Genomic DNA, 13,343 nt, shown 5'->3' with positions numbered 1-13,343 from the left:
CAGTCACAACGTAGTGAATTGGGAGAGATCTTTGCTGACATACACCACACAGCGGCTATGGTTTCATGGGTTTCTCTTCTGTTAGGCACTGTGTTTGTTTCCGAGAACTATACATCTTCAGCTGGAAAACTACTATTTAAAAATGCCTCTGCATCCTTCCCTCTGCTAGGAAGCCTTCCTAGATTTTCCCCATTATTCCCTCCCTGATAGATATTCCAACAATCCCTTTTGCTTCTGAGACTTAACCTAATTATTGGGAATGGGGATATTTATCTTCTCTTCAGGAAGGATGGAGGATGTTGAGGTATCCTGATGTTACTGGTTTTGTATCTTGAACATATATTTATTCAGTGACTACACAGAATCAGAGGTTAAGAGATTTGACATCATTTTTCTGAAAGTCAAGGTAGGTTTTGGCAATTCAATGCAGCCTGGAGTAAAAGTCCCAGTTTTCAAAAGAGGTGCAAACACACACACACACACACACACACACACACACACACACACACACACACACACACACACAACATCCCATCTGGCTCTAAGTGTCTACAGTCCCATGAGAACTGAGATCATTCCCAACTTCAGTAGAGAATTGAAGGCTGGCTGCAAAGTACTTGTTAGTATACTCACCTGCATCTTCCAAATCTAAACCCATCATCTACTCCCAGGGGAACTTGAACTAAACACTGGAGATGCCAAGTATGTGCTAAGTGTCCTGGAGTTAGAGCCTTCTTCACCAGCCCTTAGGAACAGTTCATACCCTCAGGCTCCTCCTCTTCCAATTTCTCCTTCTCAGCTCCTCCTCACAGTTCTCAACTTTCCTTGTTGGAATCCCAAGGGGCCTTCTCCAGCTTCCTTCCATCGTGAAGCAATAGATTCCTCCCATCCAAGGCCACACCCATCCCTGCCATTCCTACTCTTGTCTAGATTACTCTTTAGCTCAATATCTTCCATATTCCCCACATCCTGCCTGCCTGCCCGCCAGACTTCCTCATTTCCCATTGCTCCCCACCCCCCAGGGACTTCATTCTAATACCCTGGCATTCTTGCTCCTGTCCAGTGGCACTGAGCTCTTTTTCATTTCTGACTCATCATCTTGTTGTGTTCTTTGCCAGGCATACCCCATCATGCCAACAGAGTCATGGACTTCCAGGTACAGTACCAGGAAACACCAGTGACCAGCCAGCTCTGTGGGGCTATGGAGTAATAGGAATGAAATATGAATGGATCACACAGAGGGGCAGAGGTAAGGGTGGGGGTGTGTTTCTGTGGGTTGCCCCGTCCTGTGATACTGTTCTAAGCTCAATGTCCCTTCTTCAGAGTAGTCTCCTGCTGACACACCTGAGGCTCCTCAATCTCCTACCTTTATTTCCATCTGACTGAAATCACACCATTCATTGTCTTTGCTATCTGCCTTGGGCCCTAGAATGTTCCCTTGGCTAAAGGCACTTTACTTCCCTCACTTCAGTATATTATAGCTAGAGTTATGGCATTCCACAAAAGGCATAGATGAAAGAGTGAACTGTCCCCTGTTTGGCGCGATGGCAATAGCTTTTCTTTCCCATTACTTGCTGTCCAACCTGATCACAAGTTGGGTGTCCTGAATCCAATGATACCATCCCACACCAAGCTCTCTTCCTGAAATGCACACATCTTCCAATGGGTCCTTTTGTATTTTGAATTTAGAAAGTCTCCATCTGCACTGGGCAGTCAATCAACTGTTTCCTCCAAAAGTTCCTAAGGCTCCAGACAGGGAAGGACCAGTGTGTCCCATGTGTCACTGTACTCCTCACCCAGAGAAAGCAGTCATTCAACTGATTTATTTGGACTCGGCAATCTGAAGGGGACATTCAGTGAAAATTGGATAGTTGGGTGGATTTTACTTTCGTCAGGTTTTAAAATACTTTGCTCCACTCTACTGGGCAACCTTCTTGAATCACTGTCAGGAGAAGTCACAGCTAACAACTTGGATTATGTTTATCTGATTGCTCATATGAAAGGCTGCCCCAGCATGACTGTAAAGAGATTAGTTTCTAAGGGTGTGTTCCCCAAGTGAGCTGCCATGGCCATCAATCAGATCATAAGGAAGCTTCCCGGGTAAAGTTCAAATTTAGAATTTAATCTGCACGTCCCCATTTGATGACTGTCAGTCTATTCTTCCTGTAGTACCAGAAAGACCTAGAATAACTGGGCTGATGACAGAGATGCTGTTAAGTAGAGCAGAGATGGGCTAGGAACCAGCTGTCTTAGAAATTATTTTCTTTCTTACCTGTGTAAATGAACCTGCCTGGGGCTCCTTTGCAGAACTGTTTGGATTTATAAGACAGGGTCACTTCCACAACTCCAGGGATGTGCCGGGGAGGGGTCTGTACTCTGATGGCATGAGGGGTTATGAGCTGAGAAGTGAAGAGGCAAGAAAAGACAGTCACTAGACAAACCACCCAAGAGGCCACTGCTTATGGCCTTACATAGTAGGTTAGCAATTGCCAAGCCCAACTCAGCACCCATACTGCTCTCTTGGTAATGTGCTTAGTTAGTTTCACTGATTATAAATTGTAAATCAAACATATCCAATTTGGAAAATAGGAATTTACAGAACTATACAAAGAAATCTAAAATTACATAATGCAGAGACAACCAATATTAAGATCTGGTATGTTGCCCAGACATTTCAATGGCTGTGTGTCACAGAATTAGATTATACATATTCACTGTTAACTCTGACATTTTCCCACTCAGCATCATAGCATAAACATGCTCTTCTCTGGTATCATTAGCATTTTTCCAAAACATAATTTTCAATGGTGGAAAGATACCTTAATTTTTTCTCCATCACTCTTCCATGAGCCAATATTTAGACTTTATTTTTCAGCAGCTTATATAAAACTGCAATGTATATTTATCATTTTAAGGAATTCATTCCCCAAATGTTATGACTTCCATGTCTTGATGTCCTGCATGTCTTGTTCATAGTACACACACAGTGTTCATGGGTGTTCATGAGGATGCTGCTCTAGGAATTTCTAGTTTTCCCCAGCCCCAAGGAACTATGGAGCCAAAGGAAATCATGGAAATGAATGTCTTTGACCTACCTCACTCCATACAAGCATGGTACCAAACACAACTTGGAGACCATCAAAAAAGTTGTCACCAATGATGATGACCATGGCTCCTCCTGTGGTCCAGCCTTCACTTGGGCTGATGGCTTTGATGCAGGGTGTAGCTAGGAAGACAAGAAAGAACAAAATCAGCTCTGTGTCCTTTGCTGGGGATGGCTGGAGTCTGGGAAAGGTGCTGTCCTGGAAAGCTGTTGGTCATTCCAAGAAGTTCAGGTTGAGCTGTGTTGATTGGCCATCCTTCCCTAATTGGATGTTGGTTTTAACCAGGCCATTAAAGCTTAATGAGTTGGCCATTATGTATGAAAGACTGAAACACTTAGCTAATTGTGCAAGGTTGTTTTTAAAACTCTGTTGTTTTTGCCCATATTTTTATACATTGATCACTCTAGAAAAGTGTAAATCCCTTTTCTCTCCCCACCTCCTCGGCCCTCCAATGTTAAGATTTACAGGGCTTGTTAACATGCTGGGGAGAGAAGGAGGAAACAGGATCTATCACAGTTGAAGGGTTTGCTCAACCCCACCTAGAGACACCCTCTAGTCACTCTCCCAACTCTTTGGAATGGCGTTTCCTCCCTTCCTGCATATGTTCAAGGCCCCTGGACTTTGCATCCCGACAGGAACCCAATACGGTGTTCTGGCCATAACTAAAGTCAATCCATCACTCCATTTCCAAAGTTGACAGGGTCAAAGGTGGTGGAGAACTTTGGCAGGACTCCAAAAACATGAGCCCCCTTTGAACGGCCAGTCAATCACATCCAATCAGTCAAAAGCAACTCAAGAAGGGCTCAGAGCTCTGAACTCTGGGATTTTCTTCTTCCCTTTCAGTGCCCACTGTGGGAGAATTAACACCACTCCAAATTCTTTACCGATTCAATCATTTTCTTTCAGTTCATTAATTCCTATTTAAAATGATATAAGATACATTTTAAGGGCTGAGTTGGGAAGGGGGCTGGTAGGCAACAAATAGTAAAGCATCAACATTGAAGACACAGCTGGATTTGACTCTTGTCTATGTCACGAGGTCTTCTAACACCAGTAAGTTTGTGGTGAGGCAAAAAAAAAGGGGGGGGGAAGCAAATGAGATGGAATTCACTCAGATTTGTCAGTTTGTTCATGGATAGACTTTAATTTTTTGGACAACTTGAAATTTAACAGTTAGCAGTATTTCTAATTAGTTTAATGCACTTGGAAAACTACCCAGAGCAGCCCGTGATTTCTTCTTGTCCAAGCAAACAAAAATCAATTAGTGTCAGTTTCACTCTCCACATTGTTTTGTTTTGCCCACAATCTGTTTAAGGGCACATCTGACACTTATTCATACACGTCTGGCACTGTACTGTTCCTGTTTAACTAAGATGTCATAGGCCTGCGATTGCCTGAAATACCAGCCTCGCTGAAAGAAAAACACAGATTGGAATAGAAGAGACTACGAGGTGCAGGAACCTGAGTGCTGGCCGTGAGCTGAGTGGGGCGGACTGCAGTCAGCTGATGGGGCAGACTGCAGCCAGTGTTTACAGCTGCGTGGGGCTGGGATATGGCTCAGGTGGTAGAGTGCTTGCTTAGCATTCCAGAGGTCCCATGTTTGATCCCTAGGACTGTATATACTGAGTTTGATGGTGGACACCCATAATCCCAGCACTAGGGAGGTGGAGGTAAGAAGATCAGGAGTTCAAGGTCATTTCTCAGCTAGATGGTGAGTTCTAGACTCGCCTGGGCTAGAGGCTTTGTCTATAAGCAAACAAACAATACAAATAAGGTACGGGACACTCTATCTGTGTTGGCTCCCAGCCCTACCTTCTGATGGGTCAAGCCTTCTAGCTCTTCTTCCATGCTTAGAGTTGTTATGTACAAACATGTTGTCGGAAACAGCCAGCACATGTCCGTCCACATTTACTGTTGTTGACAACACGACCTGCATTTAAAGCAAAAAAGGGGAAAGCTTGGTCAGTTTCCCACCAGGCTGTCAGTATACCAGGAACCCTCCTGGAATGCTTCTGGAAGGCAAGTGGGAGACAGGACAGAATTTTGGAGTATAACAAGAAGCAGCCCTTGGCCCACAGGTTATCATTTTCATTTCTTTGAGTTCAAACTCTGTCCATGTCATGACAAGGGAAATTAGCCTTCTGCCTGCTAGTTCCAGAAACCTCATCACCAGCGGGACTGTCCTCCAGCCGAAGCCACAGGTGCAGACAGTGCGATGCAAGAACTAAGACAGAACCTCCATGGGGAAGCTCACTTCTCTGAGCTTGGACATAAGGATCCTGTACCTCAGATGTAGTCATTGCAACACTGGTCAGTTGTCTCCAGTATCTCTGTGTATGAGTAAACAGTGATGAAGATTCTGCAAGAAGATAAGGTTCCCCAACTGTGGTATGGGAGATACAGGATGTTTAGTGTCTAACTGGAGCAAAGGGCAGGGGTGGGTGTGGAGTGATGAAGAGCAAGAACTTGGAGTGAAAACTAAATGGAAATCCCAGGCCACTTCTCCTAATGTAAACCCATGGACAAATCACTGAACCTTTTAAAAATCTCAGTTTTTCTTATCTAGGAAACATAAATAATGCTGTCTTGCAGGCCTGAATGAGATAAAATGAGACGCTGCATGTAAAGCATTTGGCCAAATTATGATGCTTCATGTCCCATTTGCTTTACTCCTTCCTCCTTTGTCCAGTTACTAAGACAGATGACATTGTCCAGTGCAATTCTACCATGGTCTAAACTCTGGAGAAGGTTCTAGAAAGGGAGCCATTAGCATTAGCAATCACAGCAGCTGAAAGGCATAGCCATTCCACGGCTCTCAGAGGTCTTGTGTCCAGACTGTGGAATGGTAGCCAATACATATTACAAGCCAGGCACAAATGCCATGGAATTTAATGCTATTCTATCTGCTGCTGGTCAGATTGTGAAGGAAATTCAAAGGCAGAGCTGAGCAGAGAGGCAGAAAAGAGCATGCCTGGCCACACCCACCCTTGGACTTGACCCAGGAAGAAGAGTGTCCCAGATGGAATGCTACTTCTCAACTCATGTAGTTATACACAGCAGGTTTTCTGTGGCTCTTCGGAGAAAGGAACTTATTACATACATGCTCATGAATATGTATAAATCTTTCCGGGAAGGGCATTGAATAATCTAATGAGCCGTGCTTCAGAATGACTCTCTCTGCCTATGGCCCCAGTGCAATCTCTTGATATCCTACCTGTAATTGTTCTGCCACACCTTCCTAACTTACTAAATGAAAGAGGAGGAACTTAACCTCACTTATATCTCAATATGAAATAATTCCATGTTCCTTAAAAACGCTTTTCATTGCGAATAATTTCAAGCAAATAAAATGACAGAACAGCATGGTAAAATTTGAGAACCCATCATTCAACTTCAAAACATGTTCAAATGTTCTCATCTCATCTATTCCATCGTCATCTCCCCATTCCCTATTTTAGGAAAAACTATGACATCCACAGGTTTCAGAGTGTCAAGGTAAAACTTCCCTGCATAAATCCATTGTCTTCTCATGAGATAGAATATTTTATTCCTTCAGAAAGTGATTTCATATTGCTTCCCAGTCAGGTATAATCCCAAGCAATAATCTCTCCCTTGGTTTTCTTTTGCCCCTAAGAGAATTTCAGGTAGTGTGTGTGTGTGTGTGTGTGTGTGTGTGTGTGTGTTCCTTTGTATGTGAATGGATATGTAGTCTAGAGGTCAGCCTTTGGTGGCATGTCTCAAGTGATAGTCACCTTGTCTCCTATCAGTCTTTCTCTGGTCTAGAGCTCAACAATTAGACTAGGCTGGCTCAACAGCTGCCCTAGGGATCTTCCTTGTCACCACCTTCCCATTTGTGGGATTATAAGCACATGCTATTACATGTAGCTTCTTAAAAATGGGGCTTTGAACTCGGGTCCTTGTGCCTACGTGGCAAGCATTTTACTGACTGAGCTATGAGCCAACTAGACGACATCTTTTAACATTTTATAAGACTTAAAATTTAATAGGTTCAAAAGAATCCCCAGGACCCATGCCTCCACAAATCACTTCATATTGCCTCACTCTGTGGGTTTGATGTGGCCTATATGAAAATTTTACATGCATGTCAATGAATTTTAGTCAATCAACTCAACAGATAATCACTGAGCTCCAACTACACACAGGAGTCATGACAGACCCTGGGGACTCAGAGAACAAACTTAAAGGAAGTTCAGTTGTCATTCAGAAAATTATCACCCATATAATTGCTCACAATTCAGGGATGTAGCCTGTCTCACCTTAGGTCTGTTTCCAATTGTGTCTGTGTTAGCATGTGAATATCTCTGAGAAAAAGTCCTTCTAGATAGTTCATACCCAGTGGCGGCAACCGCAAAGCAGACATCCATCACTCTTGGCAAAGTGTGCCAGGCTTGAGTGCTTTGCAGAGTGATTTCACTGAGTACAAGACCATGCACCAGTGAAAGGAAGAAACAGACCTCATTGTCACAGGATCAGGGATCACAGTAGTTGAAGATCATTACCTATGTAGATGCTACCTCTGAAACCAGTAGAATGGGGCTGGGGGCAGGCATCATGCCACCATGTGTGCAAAATATATCTTCAAACACAAAACAAAAACGAAAGGGAGAGAGCTTCAGGCATTACTCCTTAACAAGCTAGCCTGAGAACAGCAAGGGGAACCCCAGCCCCATCAAAGGGTGACGCCACTGTGAGGACCAGTCACTTAGGGAGCGCTTGATTCATTCCACAAGCTTGTCACACTGTCCATCGACACCCATTGTGCATTCCTGCCACAAAATGCAGAGTTTTCTCCTGCCAGCAGATTTCCTCATAGTCATTTCGGGGTGGAGTGAGATTCAGTTCCAAGTGAACATTTCCCAAATGACACACCCTGGTGGTTCACATGCTCTTCATTATTTTCTATTAACAATGGAAATAAATTTTAATCTTTTGCTGGCTAGTGCTGGCCTCTCGTGACAGCAAGGGAATTAACCTGAATTATTTCAGTGTCTGCAAAATTTATTACAAGATTTTAAATTATGTCCAAATGTATGTGTGTATGTGTGTGCATGCGCATATGCACACAAGTGTGTGTGTGTGTGTGTGTGTGTGTGTGTCAAGTTCTATTTTTCATATTAAAATATCTTAGGATGTGAGGTATCTAGGGAAGCTTGCCAATTAAGTTAAATTTACAAATATTAGTGAGTTTGATTCACAAATTCCACCACATGACATCAGACGTGAGTAGAAACCTGTGCTTAAACACTGGCCTTTACACACTTTCTCTCTACTTCTAGAAGAATAAACTACATAATGGACAGGAAGATCCATTTGGTTCAGTCAAGGCTTCGGGTTTAACTTCCTCCTCTGTTCTCTGATGGATGATGACAACATCGATATTATTCTATTCCAAGGAGTAAGGATTTCTACATGTTTTAAGACTAAAGGAAGTAGAACGTGCATTCCAACATCATCTCACTCCCAGGCCTTCCCCTTCCACAAGCCAACTCCTTTCCCCTAGTGAGTATTTCCTGGGTCATGAAGGCTGACCCTTTCCATCTGGAATCAATCAGTCAACCCCTGACAACTTCCTGAAACACCTCACTCCATTTCCTGTTCTCTCCCCCTTCTTGCTTTCCCCCTGGTTTGCTTCACTCTTCAAAACTGCAGGCCACAGCAGCTTAATGTTAGAGGGTCAGACACAGCTAGACTCCAAAACACTACACAAGGACACCTTTGACCTTCAAAAATCTTTACATCTTAGCTAAACAAATCAAGGTCAACATTTCTTACCATTACCTTGTTAACTATTTATATGCATCTCTACCATTGACTCTTCTGGTCATACAACCATCAAGCCACTTGTTATTCTAAGATCATAAACCCATCTGCTTTGAAAATAGCACTTTCAGTCTGGATAAAACATGCCATTTGGAGGTCCCTCAAACCCAAAATCACCAGTGATATAACAACCATATGGACCAAGATTCCATACAATAGGATTCCTATGCCTCATCCATGTTTCTTGTCACCTAAACGTGACATCTCATCTTTTCTGATGCTATTGCTCTCCTGGCACTGCCATTTGGCTGGCACAGCCCGAAAGAATGCCAATTAGGAATACAGATGTCCATAATTTGTGAGGGATGGACCCCAGTGCTTGCTGCTCATACTGGTGACAAGTTCTATTTATGGCTCACTGTTGATGTGTCTGTATTTCGGCTCAAAGCACTCAGATCTGCACATGTCCTTGTGCCCAGGCACTTCAACACGCAAACAGTAAGCAATTCAGTCAAGATACACGCGAGCCAAAGTTCTAGGTAGATTAACTGAAATCACTCACAATGGCAGTGAAAGTGGACTTTCCCTTTTACTATTCCATGTTTTAATTTGATTGTCATCTCTAATTTTTGGTGGGCCAGCTCAGGAAACATAGCACACATGTGATTGCTGGGTCTTATTCTTCCTTACTTAAAAACATAGGTTTATTTATTTTTGTTTTATGTTTGTGTGTTGCCTGCATGTATGCGTATGCACTATGTGTGTCCTTGGTTTCCACAGAGGGTGTCCTGTCCCCTCAGACTGGAGTGATGGATGGTTATGAGCTGCCACATGGGTGCTAGGCACTGAATGCTGGTCCTCTGAAAGGCCACCAGTGTTAACTACTGAGCCATCTCTCCAGCCCACTTTTTTTTTCTAAGACAAGGTTTTACTAAGTAGCCCTGGCTGGACTCGAATTCACAGCTATTTGCTTGCCTTTGCCTCCATGTGGCTCTATTTTTAAGTCACTTAATGATAAAGAGGTGTTAGTATAGAGAGAGAGACTCAAGTAAAGTTCTGGTATGGTCCCTTGAAGAGTACAAGGACAGATGGAAGGATAGGCTCTATTAAGTATGTGAGCAGTTTCTTACAAAGTACACATGAAAACTGATTGGCTTTTTCAAATTCTGTTTTCTTTTTATAACCCATAAGATATTCCGTGTTTCTAACTCTAATAATTTATATCAAGCAGGAGCTGAGTTGAAATTCACTCTTTCCAGCTCATAAAAGGCCACTGTGGGAGTGACCAAGACGGGAACACCTGTTAATCTGCCTGAACAGTTAATTTTCCAATAGAGGAGTGCTTTCTTTGGTATCAAAATTATACACATAGAAAGCCGATGTCTAAACAGACTTTTCGGCATCCGTTGGGTTATTTTAACACCTCACACCACACTTTTGTAACTTGCTCTATTTCTCCTTCTCAAAGTTCTGATGTATGATTTTGTTAACTAACATTAAGTTGGAGGAAAGACCTGGTCCTTCCCCATCACCCTTTCTCACCTCATACCCAGGTGTTCCTCCAGGGAGCCTATGTGATGATGACAGAGAAAAAAAGAAGTCAGGAAGAAAAATGGATGGGAACACTAAGTGATTTGCTCTTTGAAACAGACAACAATCCCATTGTTTGTAGCAGAGAGGGAGAGATAGATAGAGAGAGAGAGAGAGAGAGAGAGAGAGAGAGAGAGAGAGAGAGAGAGAGAGATGACTCTGGTTAGAAGCCTGCCCCCCCACCCCCATCTTCAGAGAGCTTGCTCTAAAATCACACCAGACTCTACTATTAGCCAGGCACGGGCTCCTGCCATTTCTGTGAGGGTCATACACCTCTCAGCTCAATGTGGGGCCTCAGAAAAGCAGTAACAGGAGGCCTTTATAGCTCGCTCACTGCCGAGGCCTCTCTGATACCCATACCTAGGAACATGCATACATGCAGCGAAATAAAATGGTCTCAAAAATTCCCGTTGTTCTGCCAAGTATGGGAAGGCGGGGGACCTTTATGACATTTTACATCTGGAAATGGAATTAGATTCATGATGTGCTTTTCCCTTATTGCTGTTCGGTTGCTATATGTGTTATTTCAGCTTTCCCAAAGCACAACTGTATGTGGGGATTTTATATTCCACCTGTGGAAGGAGAAAAGAGACGTGGAGACCGTTAAAGTGGAAAGAATCAGGGCAGACTCCTGGCCATGAGAGACAACCTAGCTGGGAGTCCACACGGAAAAAAATGCATTGTGTTTTTAATATGCCAGCTAATTCCCATAACTGATGAGGAAAGTCCAATGAGACAATTCTGCCCAGCCTAACAACAAACAAATTGCCTAGTGCAATTTGTTTCTCCGTACCACCTTTTTCTTGGCACATGTATTTTCAAACCAAACTTAAAGCCCAGATTCTTCTTTGTGGGCTGGACTCTGGGGTCCCCCAAATTACCTTTAAATGCCTATCCCACAAGTAGAAAAAAAATTAAGTATTCCCAGGATTCTTAGAAAGAAGCTTTATTTTACATTCTCTACAGGTAAAGTTTCTGTTCCATGAAGAAGCAAGCCCCAAACAGGAGAACACAAAACTGGTTGCCATGGAGACAGACAAGAAGGATTCTGGGATTGTTCACACCAAGAGTCACAGCATTAATGGCAAGATACTTCATAACTGACCAGAGTGCTATGTTTCAACTTGCCATTGAGGGTTTTATTTTATGGATATAAGTGTTTACCTATACATATGTTTGTGCACCATATGTATGCGGCCATCAAGTTTGTATTGAGCTTCCCAGGCACTAAATGCTTCAAGCAGCCTACGTGGAGGATGGAGCAGAATAAACAAAAGACATTGCCAGTGACAGTCCCTGTGCAGCAATGGATATTTTCATGAAGAATTCTAAAACTGGAGTTATACAAGTTTAGGTGACTGAGATGATCCACTTGTGTACATATGTGTGCCTGCATTCGTGCAGGTTTGGGGGGTGGTGAGCTCTTGGGGTGTCAGGGGATAACCACAGGTGCCTTCTACCTTTTGAGACAGTCTCCTTGGTCTGGAACTTCACTAAAGAGTCTGGCTAACTAGCAGTGAGCTTTTGGGGATCTGCTTGCCTATGCCTCCCATGTCACCGCTGATGGGGTTAGCAGCGTGCCCAGCTTTTTATTGAACACTTGGAATAGGATACAGTTCCTCATACTTGCAAGACAAGTTTTTGACTGACTGAGCTATCTCCCCAGCACTTTCTGACTTCAAAGCAAAACAAAACAAAGCCCAGAATCATCATAAGCACAGTCTTGTGCACTACAGTCTTCTGCGGGTGTGTTTTGGCAAACATGGCTTTAGAATAGAACTTGTATTTATTTTTATATCATCAAATATTTTACTATTTTTTAAGCTTACTAGAAATGTTTTGGGTCAAGCTTCTTTTGAAAAAAATCTAGTTGGATATGTAGAGAAGTAAAGAAGCAGAACTTTTTTTGGCCAGCTTTTCATGATGTCCCTGGAGAGCCTATAGTCCATTCATCCACTTCACAACTCTCAACTCCCTTCTTCTCAAAGGCCATAGACACTTGCCATGCCACCCTACCTACTCTATCCCATCAGTCTCTCTGCTTTTCCCATCGAAACCGAATGCCAAGAAGGATGTTGTAGTCAAGGGCAATATTTTACTAGCAAAAGTTTTGGGAGACCCGGGAGAACCATATAATAACATTTGATGCAGTTCTTTGTTTGACTCCGCAATTCTCTCCCACCACACTCTCTCCCAAAGGACCTCATGAGTCACCTGCTGTCCATCAGAAATCAGAAGCACATAGTCTCCTCATAGGCCGTTTTAAAAGCCATGCACTCCCATTGCAGAACTGAGAAAGCTCTGGCCTGTGTTCCGGGAACTTCTGTATCTCGTTGTACCAGAATGGACACTAGGGTAGGGTTTAGTGCCCAAATTTGCATCCTTTAAGACAGTGGAGCATTTAGAATTTGTTCTCACCTGTCTGAAGTCTGGGATATCCATTCCTAAAAGTTATTTATGTGACTATCGATTTGGACATCTGTCTCCTTTATCCATACCCCCCAAAAACCTCAGAACTCTCAGAAGTGACAATTAGTCAAAATTAGCATCACCTGATTCCTGACCTCCTTTGAGATACTGTATGTCAAGAGGTGGGGAAACAAAGGCTGCTCCAGCAGAGAAAAGCTTGAAGGAGCTAACAGCATTCCCCAACAAAAGCATTACATTGCAGGAAAGCCCTCCAGCCCCTCGGAGGTTTCCCCCCAACTCCAGAGAGACCACTGCTGTCCCTGGGACTACCTGGCTTGCTTTATGACCAGATCATGGGCTCGGCTGCTGATCAGAGGGGCCCCAAGTCAAGTGGTTTTCATTATGTGTTTAGAACTGCAGCCTGGTAGCACAGTGACTTTCAAATGGGATGGGTTGTGA

The 13,343-nt window shown here is 43.3% G+C and overlaps 1 protein-coding gene across 2 annotated transcripts in view; it reads right to left on the bottom strand.

The window, feature by feature from the left end:
- Positions 1-13,343, bottom strand: part of Ebf2 (EBF transcription factor 2) — a 196,473-nt gene that overhangs the window by 37,421 nt on the left and 145,709 nt on the right. For both annotated transcript variants that reach the window (XM_035452552.1, XM_027390269.2), the window contains exons 8-10: positions 4,917-5,034; positions 3,096-3,226; positions 2,273-2,399 (exon numbers count right to left, since the gene is read on the bottom strand). In XM_035452552.1, coding sequence (XP_035308443.1) covers positions 2,273-2,399; positions 3,096-3,226; positions 4,917-5,034 — 376 coding nt within the window. The remainder of the gene's footprint in view (positions 1-2,272; positions 2,400-3,095; positions 3,227-4,916; positions 5,035-13,343) is intronic.

Source organism: Cricetulus griseus (assembly GCF_003668045.3).
Source record: "Cricetulus griseus strain 17A/GY chromosome 1 unlocalized genomic scaffold, alternate assembly CriGri-PICRH-1.0 chr1_1, whole genome shotgun sequence".
In the NCBI taxonomy this organism is placed as follows: Eukaryota; Metazoa; Chordata; class Mammalia; order Rodentia; family Cricetidae; genus Cricetulus; species Cricetulus griseus.
Note: the sequence above shows the minus strand (reverse complement) of the source record. Positions and strands in the feature narration are given on the sequence as shown.